Source organism: Tetrao urogallus (assembly GCF_951394365.1).
Source record: "Tetrao urogallus genome assembly, chromosome: 17".
Taxonomy (NCBI): domain Eukaryota; kingdom Metazoa; phylum Chordata; class Aves; order Galliformes; family Phasianidae; genus Tetrao; species Tetrao urogallus.
Window position 1 is genome coordinate 11,000,849 of NC_136830.1, and position 14,386 is coordinate 11,015,234.

At 55.6% G+C, this 14,386-nt stretch overlaps 2 protein-coding genes across 2 annotated transcripts; one reads left to right on the plus strand and one right to left on the minus strand.

Moving 5' to 3' along the window:
- Window positions 1–2,092: 2,092 nt before the first annotated feature.
- UQCR10 (ubiquinol-cytochrome c reductase, complex III subunit X) lies at window positions 2,093–3,309 on the minus strand (the record flags this gene model as incomplete). Its single annotated transcript, XM_079543621.1, has 2 exons — window positions 2,093–2,359; window positions 3,169–3,309. 2 exons carry the CDS (start codon window positions 3,307–3,309, stop codon window positions 2,312–2,314), a joined length of 189 nt encoding a protein of 62 aa, XP_079399747.1. The 3' UTR covers window positions 2,093–2,311.
- A 1,535-nt stretch (window positions 3,310–4,844) lies between these two features.
- Window positions 4,845–12,904, plus strand: ZMAT5 (zinc finger matrin-type 5; the record flags this gene model as incomplete). Its single annotated transcript, XM_079543931.1, has 5 exons — window positions 4,845–4,971; window positions 5,864–5,931; window positions 6,105–6,180; window positions 10,520–10,631; window positions 12,775–12,904. 5 exons carry the CDS (start codon window positions 4,845–4,847, stop codon window positions 12,902–12,904), a joined length of 513 nt encoding a protein of 170 aa, XP_079400057.1.
- Between the last annotated feature and the right edge of the window lie 1,482 nt (window positions 12,905–14,386).

Sequence of the window (14,386 nt, forward strand, 5' to 3'; positions counted from 1 at the left end):
CCCTGATCTTCATGTTTGCTGTTTGGAAGCCTGGGAGCTATTAGTAAGCAGCACTTTCTAGTTGCTGAAAGGGCTTTCCCTGAGGGCTGTCTTTTGTGATGGAGATGCTCTCTGCATGGAGAGATGTGCAAATCCTTGAGTTTGCTTTATGACCTGTCTGTAGGTGGGCTGCTGTGCTGTGCCCCGGACTGCCTGCCCACTGATGGTGGGAAAACCATTCAGTCACTGTTGCCACGGAGGATTTTGCATGGTTTTGGAGTGCTCTTTTCCTCGTGGAGACGCACTTCCAGGTAACAATTAGGCTTTGCTTGGTTAGTCTATTCCAAACGCCATCCCCCCGCCACCACTTCTGTGCTTTTTCAAGTACACACGTATAGAGCAGAGCAGACAAAGCTGCCCGTGCTTGTTGCCACGTGCTGGAGAAATGAGCCCCGGGCTGTGCAGTGTTACAGCCACTGCTCCAGGGCACATGGAGTGCCGTGCTCCCCTTCCAACGCTGCAGCACACGCTGTAGGCTGTAGGCGCAGCGGTGCTGCCTGGTTTTACGCAGAGGGCGGGGACTGTGGGGCTGTAGGATCGCTGCTGCTGCCAAGAGCGTGGAAACGTCTGAGTGCACCTCGTCCCAAACCTCGTAATGACAAGGCACAGCACAAAGGGAATTGGGTTCACCAACTTCCCAAAAATCCAGAGTCGAGGAAAATTACCCACTGAGAGAATTCCCCAGTGTTTTATAGCTACTGTTCTCTGGCCTGAGAGCTTCATTTACTCTGCCAGACTGCTACAATGCTGTCTCCCCTTTCCTAATACTGTATTCATCTTCAGTTCTTGCTTCTAAGAAGCTGCAAATCTCTATCACCTGCTCAGCATAGTGTGAAGCTATCAGCACTGCAGCCAGAACTTGGAGTAAAGCAGCACTTATATGGTAGGAGATAATCCCAAGAAAGCTTAAACCTCCTCTTAAGCATCTCTGTAAAAGCACAGCTGGGACTGTGAAAAGCCCTAGTTGTTTTTTGCTCAAAAACAAGCACAATGTTTTTAAGACCTCTTAATGTTCTTACAGTAAACATTTTACTCCTGTCTGGCACATATTTACAAACCCAATAAAGCTGCTTTCATTAGTGCTGGCTGTAATTTGCACTGCCTCATCCACTGCTAAAATTGCTGCTTATTAGCAAGAATATAGTAAGGAGGGAGAGATGTGTTTTTATAGGTCCTCCAGCAGCAGGCTTGGATTGAAGGGGAAATGGGAGAGCAGGAGCTGGTTTCTGCCAGCTCTCCCTGGAGTAATTCTGTTTTAATTGAATCATTAACCCAAACACTATCCTAACAGCCCTTCCTCATGAAGAAAGTTATTGGAAATGTCCACTGGGAACAGGGGGAGACCTTTCAGAGCAGGTGCTGAGAATTACTCTGTTCCCCATGAGAGCAGAGGCACGAATGCTTGTTGCAGAGCTACGTGATTGCTGTCCCTTCTCAGCAACTCTGCTGCAATCTGAGGGCACTGAGGCAGGCTGACAGCAGACCAGGCAAGCTGCATAACAGTTCAGCTCTACAGAGCACTCTGAGAGCCACAAGGCACGCCGACAGTCAGCAACATCACTTACAGCCCATTTCATGGATCTGGTGACAGGCTGTCACACACCATCCCCATTTAGTACTACTGAGCCCCCCAGAGCACACAGCAGGACGGGGCAGGCAGTTCTCTCCCTGCTTAAGGCAGGGGCAGCAGCATTTGGGCTGCTGCTGTGGAATAATGAGAAGCCAAAACCAGCACAGCTCTGCATTAAAGAAAGCTGATGGTTTATAGAAAACCTTGTGACTGTAGTCGTTCACTTTTCTTTGAATATGATGAGAGGAAAGCAGGCAGCTCCTTGCCCTGCTTGAGTTCTCATCAGGCAGAAGCCAGCAGTGGTGTTAGTGCACCTCAGCTGTGCAAGTGTGTGCTTTCTGCCCTGAGAAGAGCTTGCTTTCCTACAGTGTCCTGAAAGTAAGGTTTGGGGCTGTGCCAAAGCATCCTCCATTTCACAGGTAAGGAGAAGCTGCAGGCAGAACAAAGGACAAGGCAGGGAAACGCAGAAGCATGAAACACGGGTCAAGCATTTTTGTTTTATTTTAACACAGCAAGTTTCAATACAGCAGCAGAACTCGTTGAGTCCATCTTGGTTGACATCATATCAGTAGGTGGCTGATATAATCTGGCTCGGAATCAGTCAGGGACCCAATTCCATTTCAATATAATCTGTTTCAGGAGACTGAATCCTTCTCTGCAGTGTCTTTTGCCACCCCAGACTGGATCTTGCTGCTGAACGTTTCAGTCTTCGCTTGCTTCATATTTGTGCTTGATGTGTTTCCACAGTTTCTGTATGCAAAACAAACAGAAAAGAAACAATGAGCTTCTCAGTGGTCCTGGGATAAAGCTTTACTTTAAAATGTATCAGTTATCAGTAACAATGAGGGACAGAAGAATGCGCAGGAAAACACATCCACAAACACCAGCAGGGTGACAGTTTGGGTACAGCTGCCCCGTGCCCTCCTGCTGTGCCTGGGCAAACCTTGACCAACCACAAAGGCTTCAGGATGGCTGCTCCATCCACCTCCCTGCCCTCCTATTGCTGCTGCACTGCCACAGCTCCCACACTTGTCCCAACACAGAGGCTGAGTGCTGCCAGAGGCACACAAAGGAATCCCATCCAGATACCGAGATCTGCTGGTGAATTCAGGGCCAAGAGAAGCACTGCACGAGGGCAGGACGGGAGCTGAGAGCAGAGTTCAAGCTCAGATGTTATTTAAAACAGCCCTAACAAACACCTGCTGCTAAGGAGGCACAGGAAGGGACGCCGTCTCGCTCCTCCGCGTCCCCCCCAGCCCGGCTCGGCTGCTGCGGGGCGCTCAGGCCGTCCTGCCGCGTGCCCTGAGCTTCCAGCCGCTTTCTGACCTCCCGACCCGGGTCCGAGAGGCGGCAGAGGACACGAGGCGGCTGTTTTAGGCACAGCGGGCACTGAGGTGACCCTGCTAACGCTGGATCCGCCCTTGGATCCGGGCAGCCCGCCGTGAGCTCACATCGCTCCTCAGCGCCGCGCAGCAGCCTGTCCCCCCCCGGGCCAGCGCTGACCTTCAGGGCCGCTCCCACCGCCGGGCGACCCCGGCAGCGCCCCGACCCTTCCTTACCCCTTCGTTGAGGTGTTCGAAGATGGCGTCCGCGCCCTGATCGAAGGCGCGTTCGAACAGCACGGCGCCCAGCACGACGGTGAGGGCGAAAGTGGAGGTGCGGCGGAAGAGCGCGCTGTAAGCCTGCCTGAGCAGCGCCATCTTGGATGCGCCTTCTGCGCCTGCGCCGCCGCCGTCCTCGTGGGGGCTGCTGGGAGCTGTAGGCGCGCGCCGCGGGGGCTGCTGGGAGTTGTAGGCGCGGCGCTAAAGGCCGCAGGCCGGGCGGAGGTGAGCGGGAAGGGCCGGCCGTGGAGCCGGGAGAGCGGCTAAAGGGGGGGGGGTCGGGACTTGTGGGGGAGGGGAGCCTCGGGAGGAGCTGCAGTAGGTTTTAATTCTGTTCCTTTCGGGGCTTTTCTCCCGCACGGAGCGTGCACTGAGCGCCGCGTCATTGCTGCCGGCGCCGCACGTGAGTCCGAGGCGCGCACCGAGGCTCTGCCCGCTTCTGGGCTCCTGCGGGCGGGATTCCACGGAGACGGGCGGGATCCTGCGGCCCCGCTGCGGAAAATGCTTTGTTTTCCTCCTTCGCAGCAGCTGCGCTGCAGAGGGGCCGTGCAGGAGGCAGCAGTCGGGATGGGAAGCTGCCGTGGTGCCTGGGAGCTCGAGGTGCCGCGGCGCGAAGCGAGCAGGGCGGCGGTTGTGTCCATAGCAGCTGCGCGGGCACTGAGCGCCGCAGCCCTCCTCCTCTGCGCTCCACAACCGCACCGGGTGCTGCTGCACCACCCCGGGGCCTCCTTAGGGATGGCAGTTTGGGGTGTTTGTGAAGCAGCGTTCGGTTCTGGCTGCTTGGGAGCTGTGAATTCCAGACCTGGAACTCCCTGCAGATATGAGGCTTTGGGGACGTGATGCTCTTGAGGAGGCAGGAGCTCGCAGGTGGCTCAGCCGCACTCGGCCTGGGCTCTGCTTGTTGCTGTGCTTCCTGCCAGCTCTGAGGAATCCTTAGAGAGGCAGTGATTGATTCCCACCCTGATTTATTTATAAAATCTTTCTTTCTCGTGCTGCTCTCTGCGCTATTTTTTAAATGCGTTTAGCTGTCAAGGTGTCTAAAGCTGGAGAATTGCTTTTGGAGTTTATCTCCCAGTCTATCCATCTTTGGCATTTATCAGCTGCTGTTACATTTCACAGACAGAACGTAAGGCTCCCGGGGGTAAGATTCCCTGCTGCACCTGCAGCAGCTGGGCGGCCCCAGGCACGGTGCACCAGAGCAGCTGGCTTATTGCCCCCCAAGGAGTTCTTTAAGCTCTTCCTTGAGGTGAGGGTGGACGCAGAATTCCCTCCCTCGCGTGGCAGCTCACTTGGTTGTCTGCAGCCCCAGGTTGTGTGCTTGGCCCTGGTGCAGCTCCAGGGTTTGAGTGATTTCCTAGCAGAGCCACCATCCCATGGGGTAGCAGAAATGGGGAAAGCAGAGCTGAGCTGGCCCTGCCAGTATGTGCAGCAGACAGCGCCGTGCCAGTCCCTGAGGGATGGATGGCAGGTCTCACCTCTTCCTCTGTCTGCCAGCTCTCTACGATTTGAGTTCTCCTCCTTTGTAAGCAGGCGCTGTAAATCTCTGCTCCTTCGGCATGTCCTTCTCCGTCCCCGGGCACCGAGGCTCTGCCTGACAGCTCTGAAGCTGCGTGAGCTGCTTTGCAGGAGGAGAGATGGGGAAAAGATATTTCTGTGATTACTGTGACCGGTCCTTCCAGGACAACCTGCACAACAGGAAGAAGCACCTCAATGGAGTGCAGCATCTCCGGGCTAAGAGAGCCTGGTACGACTTGTTCCGAGGTGGGTGTCCCAGTGCCAGCCCCAGGAATATGGTCTGAGTGTGGTTGGGCTATGAGAGACACGTGGCACTGCGGGCTTTGGCAATATGCAAAGATTTAGCTTGGATTAAAGTGATGGTGAAACCATTGCTCGTATGTTCCTTTGCTTCTCCCCTCCAGCTCTTCAAGAGCAGGTGCTGCAGGCTGTGTGTTCCCTGGTGAGCTGAGGGGAATGCTGCAGAGCTCTGAGGCATCTGCTGCCTGCTGCAGTGTATGTGGAGATAGGAAAGGTCCAAGAAAAGGCCCAGTGTGGAGGTCTCACTGCCCAACAGCCTTCTACACGGGTCGGTGACCGTGAAGCAGATGGCTTGGCGCGTTTCTTCCTCCCAGGCTGCAGCCCTTGATTTTCCTCTGATTCATCAAATCCCTCATCTCGGCCCTGAGTGGGTGTTTTGCCTTGGCTCCACGCATCTCCAGATATTTGCAAATTTCTCCACAACCTACAGAAGCTGCTGTGTTTTCCCCAGGACACCTGCAGGAGGTGGAGGAGCACGGTGCTACTGTCTGCCTGAGCCTCAGCACGGGGTTCAGTGGGGCCTGGCAGAGCCCCGTTAACTGCCTGCTCCTCTGCACTGCACAGGAGTGGAGCAGTGTTGTGCTTTTCTGTCGTGCTTCCTTTGTGCTGCTTGGGTGGGGAAAAAGTGTGGAGAGGAAAGCAGGGAAGGGGATGTTTGCAAGCCAGGAAGAAGCTGAAGCCTGGGATGTAGATGGGGACTGTGTTATGGGTTTGCCCTTGGCTTAAGGTCAGGATTGTCCTGTAAAGTACCTTCATGTCAGGCAGACTGAGCTCTGGCAGGATGCTGCTGTGCAAAAGATGTGATCCTGTCCTGCGTTGTGTCATTTATCTCCCCCAGATGCTGCTGCTATCCTGCAAGAGGAGCAGAGCAAGAAGCCTTGTCGGAAGTTTCTACAAACAGGTGAGGTGCAAATACCTCCTTGGTGAGCCCTGCAGGGTGTGCGTCTGCCTCGGGGGCAGTGAGGGGCACGGGTCTGTGTGCCTGCGTGTGGTGGAGCCTGGATTTGCACACACGTTTACATGGGAGGACCTCGTGTGTGCGTTACTCACGGAGCTCTGTGGCTGTTCTTCCAGGGCAGTGTGACTTTGGGTCCAACTGCAGATTTTCCCACATGACAGAGCAGGACTTGGAGAAGCTGAGTGCGCAGGTGCAAGGTGAGCCCTGGGGCAAGAAAATGAGGGGGAATTTCTGAGGAAGGGGCAGTTGCTGCAAGGATGGTGGGCTGCAGGGGGGCACGTGAGCTGTTGTGCAGTGAGACTGTGTGATGCTGTGCTGTCTGTGAACGTGGCTGCTCCCTCCTGCCTCTCCTGGCTGCTGAGCCCGGAGGCTGCCTGTAATTGCTGCAGTTTTTCAGATGCTTCCTGCTCTTGATCTCCTGGCACAGACACAAACCTAAAGAGTTGAGCAGCGCTGCTGCCACTTAGCAGCGAGCAGCTGAAGCAGAGTGGGCTTCCTGAGCCCTTGGGGTTTTCTTCAGTCGGGGAATAAAATCTGTCAGCAGCAGAGGGCACTGGTACATCACTTCCCCTTAAATTTATGGCTTTGGCTTCCCCCCACCTCTCTATTATGCCCGGGGAGCTGTTTGCTCCTGTCTCGCTCTTGTGAAAAGCAATCAGGTGATCAGATGTGTTGTCCTGAGGAAATGAAATGGGGTCCTGGGTCCAGAAACAGCCTCTGTTTGTGTGGCTTTTCAGTGGAACTGAAGTTTGGGCAAGAGACAAATGGCACCTGGCTCCCTGCTCTGAGTCTCAGGAGCACTTTTTCATTCTGACGCTTTTCCTTGCTGAGAGCGCTGCCTCCCCACCCTCAGAGGAGCAGCAGCTGTTTTCCCTGGTGTGTTCATTCCTCCTCAGAAAAAAAGTGAGTGGGATGTAGATGAAGCCACGTGGAGTAGCTGAGGTCCCTCTGGAGATCGTCCTGCCCCAACCCTGCATTGCTCTTTGGGTGAGCTGCAGCAGGCTGCTCAGGGCCATGTCCATGGGTGTTCTGAGCATCTCCAAGGACAGAGGCTCCACACCACCTTTGAGCTCCCTTACAGTAAAAATGCATTTTCTTATCTTCCAGTGGAAATTCCTGTATTTCCATTTGCCCCCTTTGCCTCTTATCCTTTCACTGGATGCCATCACGTAGCCTGGCTCTGTCACCTTCACTCCTGGGTATTTACACACATGGCTGAGATCCCCTGATCCGCCTCCATGAGCCTCCATGAGCCTCTCCTCTTGTTTCAGGTGGACTCACTCCAATAAGTCCCATATGAGATTTGGGGTGTGTGTGGGCACACACAGCACTTGAAAGCTGCCTTCCTTCCAGTCCTCCCTGCTGCTGAGTCAGTGCAGGTCCCTGGGGTGATGCTGAATCAATAGCTGAGCAGTGCTGGCAGTCAATAAAAGCCATCTCTGGGGGCTGCATGGAGCAGCACTCCTCTCCCCACGGCTGTCACCCCCTCCCTGCTGTGGGGTTCACGTGCCAGGCTGGCTTCACAAGTCAGCCTGTTTGGAGGAACCTGTGATGTTTCCAGGCTCTTTATTGCAGGGAAGAGAGCACTGTGGAGCAGAGCAGAGCTGCGGGGGAAGGCTGGCAAGCTCCTCTGTGCTTGGGCAGGCTGCCTTGCCAGTTGCACTTGCTACTGAATATTGACTTGTGTCAGATGGGTCGGACGTAAGTGGGGAGTTGGCTGGTGAGAGAGCGGCTCCCGGGAGACTGCTTGGAAACCTTGCATTTGTATTACTAAGTCAAACGTTTAATTAAGCAATTAGGCTTCACCAGGGGACAGCAGGGTGCCTCTCCTTGGCTGTGCTGTCACGCATGCTGGGCTGTAGTTAAATGCTGCTCGCCTCTCGCACTGTTGCTCTGTGGATGTCCTGTGGGAGCCAAGCACTCTGGCTGAGGGCCGCACAGAGCTCAACTTCAGGTTTGGTGGAGGGGAGGGCTCAGCAGGACGTGGTGGGCAAGAGGTGGAGCCCGGGACTGGACAGGATGAATGGCTGCAGGTGCCAAACCACCTTTAGGCCCCTTGTGGGGACGTGCCAGCGCTCCTTGGGCTGCGGAAGCAGCAGTGTTTCAGGTGATGAGGCTTAGGACAGAGATGGCAGCAAGCTTGTGGATGGCAGGTTAAAAGACAGGTTATAAGAGACAGATGGGAGGCTTGATCCTCGTAATGCAATCCTCAAAGCTGTTCTCCCCTTCGCCGGGCAGACGCTTCAGAATCAGGTTGTGAGGAAGTCCTGTGATGAAATGCTGAACACAACTGAGCTGTGTTCTCCGAGGCATGGGGCTCTGAGCACCTGGTGGAGCTGTGGGTGTCCCTGTTCAATGCAGGGGAGTTGGACCAGCTGGCCTTTAAGGGTCCCTTCCAACTCATGATTCTATATGCTGGGGTGGGCTTGCATTCTAAACGATGGCACAGCCCTCTCTAGCTCCTGGGCTTTGCGTCGCGCTTGGTGCTGGTGGTTCTGTGGCAGCAAGTGCTCCATGCTAACGATGTACTTTATTAACAGCCAAAGGGAACGCTGCCTTATTTCTCAGGTTTGGCCTCTCAGAGCAGGGGGTTCACCTCATATGTGCTGGTCGTGTGGGTTCAGCAGGGACGTTTCTGGCCGCTTTACACTCGCTTAGAGCCTGCCCTGGTTTGGCTGCAGCAGTTCTGCACCAGGTAGAGTGTACTCATAAAGAAGCAACAGTTTCCACCTTCAGCAGGGAGGGAGGCTTATTCCCAGCTGTTACTGCATCAAAGCGTTATTGCTGCATCTGCTGCATCATTCATCAGAGAGACACTTCCAGGCTGTCATTTTTAGTACAGTCATGTCAAGAAATGTCGCTGCAAAATTGGCATCTTTTTGCTTGAAGTTATTGGCTCCCTGCTAATCCGCGTCACTTCTGCTCGTGGTGTTGACACAGCTCAGCCTCTCTGAGCAGCTCTGGTGAGCTGGGGGAGAGCCGGGCCACGGCTGGGTCTGTTCCAGCCATTGTGGTTCTATCACTGCACGCACATCTCTGCTGGGGGACCGGCCTCCGTGGTGCCTCGTTTGGGTTCTGCACGTTGGCATCCTGAGCGGTGCGGGCGCTGTGAGCTCCACTCTGGGATTTGTTTGGTTTTCCTTGTGCTGGGAGTTGCACAGGGAGAAAGGAGGAAGGTGGAATTCTGGGCCGGCATCGTTAGAGAGGCGCTTTATGACTGCAGCCGCTCTTTTAATTGGCTGTAATTAAACTTTGAGGCAGATGCCCCAGTGAGGGCTGAGGGAAGAAGGACCTTCACAACCTGTCTTTCTTTCTGCTGCAGTCTGGCTGTGGTCAGTAACAAGGAGTAAGGGCAGGTAATTGCATTTCAGAATGGCACCTTGGAATATCTCTGACCTTCAGGGAATACTGGGAAAATCATGGAATTGCTGAGGTTGGAAAGGAGCTCTGAGATCACCACCAGCCCACCCGAATGTGTGTCCTACAGAGCAGGATGGGATGAAGATTTGCCTTTAGATGGGCGTTTATCAAGGGGTGCAGAGCCGGATGCGTGTCCATATCTGCTGCCTTAAGGCTTGGCTGAGGGCTGGAGCTGGGAGCAGGAGCCAGCTGGATGGCTTTCACCTGGGGCCTGGCTTCAGCCAGCGTGAGCTGGGAGATGTCCCATCACAGCCAGTGACCTCATGGGGACCAGGAAGAGGCTGTGGGCTCCTGCCAGTTTGGTCCCTGCTCTGAACAGAGAGCCTTTGGCTGAGGAGTTCTAATGTGGGAGCTGCATTCAGCTCCTGTCCTGAGTCTGAGCCGAGTGCCCTGCTTACCAGACTGCTCTGCTTGTCCTCCGCTGCTCTCAGGCTCTCTGTTGGACTCTGGATGGCTCTGCTGGGACTTTACTCCTCGAGAACAACAGTGGGAGACGTGTGAACAGCCCTGTTTCCAACCAGTACCCTTATCTCTGGCTTGCAGAGCATACCCCAACACGGGGACCCCAGCAGGAGCTCTTTGTGGTGGCAGTGAGCGCCGTCACCTCCTCCCAGCAGCAGCAGATGAAAAGGCTGGATGACAAATTATCCATCTCCGGCTGCTCGTTGTGTAGCACATTCCTGCCATCCTTATTAATATTCAGCAGGCAGATGAATAATTGGTTGCCACCACTAGGATGAAGTGATCCTTCACTCTGCCCAAGCAATATCAATTTCACACCCTGTCTGGAAACGTATAATGTTTTCCTTAAACGTGTGACATATGGTGGTGAGGTGAGAGCAGCTCCGGGTGAGCGTGGCCACAGGTGGCAGATGGTGTCTGAGTGGGATCAGGGTCCCCTCCTCCCTGGGAGCTTTGGGGATGAGGACGAAGGGGGTGGCACAGCTCCCTGCCCGAGCCAGAGCAGCATCTGATGGAGGGTGGGCAGTGGGGCAGAGCGGGCTGCCATTAGATTGCGAGCTCTCCATGATAAGAAACTCTGCAGGGCGATGAGCAATGGGTTTGGTGGAGTGAAAAGATGGCAGTGCAAACCTCTGACAGCTCTCTCTCAACCAGGGGAGCAGAGATTGAGGGAGCTGCGGCAGGAAGGAGCAGAAATCCCACCTGGCACCATTGAGATCTGGCTGGAGAAGAGAGCCAAGAGGCTGAGCGCAGCTCAGAGCAACAGGTACCATGGGGGGTGGGATGGAAAAATGCGGTGGGAGATGGTGCCAGAGGTCAGGTGTGGAGGTGATGAGGTCCTGCAGTCTGTCCTCCTGCCCTGGGGGGCGCAGGCAGGGAGCTCCTGCAGCCTTTACAGAGTGCCAGACATGTCTGGGAGGAGGCTGCCGCAGCAGGGCCACATTACTAATGCCCGGAGCCAGTGACAGCAGGTTGGTCTCATCTGCTGACAGCTCCCCCATCCTCTGCCATGCCCTGTCTGTATGCCCATACCTGCTTTCTCCGTTGCCAGTCGGAGGTGGGATTGGCTCTTCCTGTGTGCTGTGGGGTGCCTGCAGGTCCCTGCTGCTTCCCTGCTCACCTGACAGTGCCGCAGGCTTAATTGGATGGCGTTTGGGCAGGTGCCAGATCTCTCTTTTGTTCTTCGTTCTGTTTGCTCCTGTCCTCTCCGTGTTTGGTCTGGGCAGAATCTTCTCTCTGGTGACCGTCTGGGCGTGCTGCTCTCTGCTCCCTCCATCCCTCAGCCCGGCTGCTCCTTGCCCTGCAGTCATGCTGTCCCTGTTCATTTGTCCTGCCCAAGAAGCCCCCAGTCTCAGGATGGATCAGCTCTCACAGAGGGCACCCGCTGCTCAACCCGGACCTTGTGGGACCTGCGTGGCCCGTGTGGCCTCTGAACATCCCCAGAACTTTTCGGAAGGAGCACAGTCCTTGTCCTGCTATTTGAGATGGGGGGTTCCATGGCATGTAGTGTGTTCTGAATGGGCCTTGGGGTCTGCTGAGCATCACCTCAACCAGCTCTGTGGTGGTAGAACTGCCATGCTGCCCTCCACCCACAGTTGGGCTCAGCAGCACAGTCTGCACTGGGAAGCTTCCATAGCTTTCCATATGGCTTCTCAGCCATATTTTCAGTCTCATCGTGCCATCTGCTTTCTGGAGAGCAGGGGGAAGCTGGATGGCGTTGCTGCAGGTTGCTGAGCTGTGGAGCTTTGATTTTTACCCTCATTTCCAGAGGAGGGGTGTGTGTGTGTGTGTGTGTGTGTGTGTGTGTGTGTGTGTGTGTGTGTGCACCATGATGATGCAGAGCCCACTTGCAGCTTTCCATCAGAACAAGGCCCAAGGGCTGTGAGTGCTGAGATTCCATCAGTGCCTCTGGAAAGGACGTAGCCTTGGCCCCTACACCACCCTGAAGAATTCCCATGGGGCTGCCACTCTGAATACCCCAACGGGAGGTGAACCCATCGTGTCTTATGAGACCCCAGAGAATCAAGTACCCAGACAGCATCCTCCCTATTGATTAATTCTGCTGCTCTCAGGGCAGCTCATTAGTTGATAGCTGTGCTGTTCCATCTTACAGCATGCCTCATCCTGCTCCTTGTCCTGCTGCTCTGCTGCTGCAGGACCTGGGTGCAACCCGAGGGGAGTTCCTTCCCGTATGGGGCTGCTGTGTGTCTGTTGGTCCTTCTCCCATCCCTGGTGCAGAACAGGGGATGAGCTTTATGCCAAATGACTTTACTCTCTGCTAGTTGCCTGGAAAACACCGCACTGAACTCCTGGAGCTGGCGTGGGGCCACGTCTCCAGCCCTGCAGGGAGAGGAGGGTGCTGCTCCTCCAGAGCATTATGTAAAGGAGCGTGATTGGATTTCTCCTGGCATAGCAATTAAAGGGATCCATCAGGATCAGAGGTAGAGGCCTGAGAAGCAGGAGGGCTGCTGTCAGGGCTGCTGCTGAGGAACAAATGAGTTTCCTGTACCCTTCCCGGTTAATTCCTCACTACATTTGCTGTGATTTTAAACCTGCCCGGCCGAGCGCTTGCTTTGGTTGGAGACAAAGGAGCCACACTTCTCATTCTGTGCTTCTGCTGCCCGAGCTGGGGGAGAAAGCCTCTTCCCTCTGTAAGGGTGCTTCAGGGAGAACAGCTGGCTTTTGGCAGCTCCGCCGCTTCTGAGGGCTCCTTGTCCTCTGGGAAGTGTGCAGCTGCCTTGGGCTCGGGGGGCTGCCCAGGAGGAAACCACGACCTCATCTGCAGCTGTTGTTCTCAAAGCTCAGCTGTGCCAGGAGCTGGGGTCAGATTGGCCTCATGGACAGAGCCGTGTCCCGGGGCCGTGCTGGCAATCCAAGGAGGCTCATCTCTGCCCTTTCCACCTCCGCAGTGCCCTGCCTGAGAAACCCACACCCTTCCAGTACCCCCCCGGCTGGCCCCCTCTGCAGGAGCTGCCCCCATCCCTGCGGGCCCCCCCGCCTGGGGGGTGGCCGGTGCCCCCCGGCCTGCAGTGGGGCTGAGGCATCGTGCTGGGGCCGGACTTCTTCCTAATGTGAGAACAAGACCGGATTATTTATATGTGCTTTTATAGGAATAAAATTCTCCCCCCGTTGCAGCCTCGTGTTGTTTCTTGCCTGGCGGCCTCAGTGGGTCAACCCGACTCCTGCAATGGGGGAAGTGGGAATGGAAGCTGCAGCACCTCTTCTGTGGGCTGCCTGTGCAGCTGCCCCAGGCCTGGAAAGGAAGCTGCAAAGGGGCTTTTAAGCATCACTGCTTAATATTTCCTCCGGTACTGATAATTTATGTTTGCTTCTGTTAAAAGTAAAAGCATAAAACAGCCTTGGTTCAGGTACTGGAGCTCCTAATGAAGAGTCAGGGGAGCTCCCGAAAACCCCATGCTCCTGTTCCTGCTGTGCTGGAGGTGAGAAGAAAAGAGAAGAAAAAAAAGGAAAACTATTCCAAGGCTTCTCCTCCTCCAGGGAAATATCTGAAGGGTGAGTGCCAGCAGTGGGGGCCTGTGGAACAGTGCTGGTGGTTGCAGCACGCCAGCAGAGCAGCCCCATGCAGCGCCGCAATGCTGCCTGCCAGCGCACTCCAGGTTTGGCCACGCAGGCAGGCGTTGGGTCCAGATTCATGGAGAGCACAGGCAGCAGCCAGCTGCCCCAGCCAGCCCTGCTCAGCAAGCCCTGTGGCAACCGGTGCTGCCGCTGCTTTGGCACACAGAGGTTGCATCTGACCGTGCCCGGTGCCTGGCTGTGCCTTCAGGGGATCTTGGGGTGTTTTCACCCGCAGCGCCCACGTGGCGCCATCCCCTGAAGGACTCCCTGCCCTGTGCACCTCCCAGAGGCCAAATGCAGTGACAGTAACCCAAAGGGTTCTCTGGTTCTCCCTGTGCATCGTGCCCCGTTCCCTTCCTACTGAGGCAGATCAGAGCACGAGCTCCCCTCCCTCCTGCAGGCATTCTGGGCTGGCAGTGGAGCGTGTTCCGATTCCTGCTGCTCTAATGAGATTCTGCAATTCCCCCTCACGGCATTCTGCAGCTCCTAGCTGTGGTTGAAGGCACACAGCCATGCTGACGGCCCTCAGCCCTGCTCTGTGCCACCCCTTGTGCCCAGGCAGGGAGCTCTGCAAACCTGCAAAAGCATTTCTAAATTTGGCTTCGCAAACATTTGTAACCCGTAAACCATGGAGTCTTAGCAGGTCTGAGCAGGGGTTCTCAGCTCCTGCCTTTGCTCCCATGCTTGGCACCCTGCACCTCTCTGCACCACCCTCACTAACTGGGCACCCTGCAGCCTGCAGTAGGGTCTCCCCACTTGCTGTCCCCCTGCTCTGCACCTCCCCACAGCACTTGCTGTCCCCAGCTGTGCCGGGTTGGTGGGGTGGCTGCAGCCCCTGAGCGATGGTGTGAGCCAAAGTGCCTCTTATGGAGCAGCAGTAATTTATCGGGAGGCTTTTAGGGAAATGAGCCGCTCCTGGGCTGCTGCCAAGGTGCAGCCCTGCTG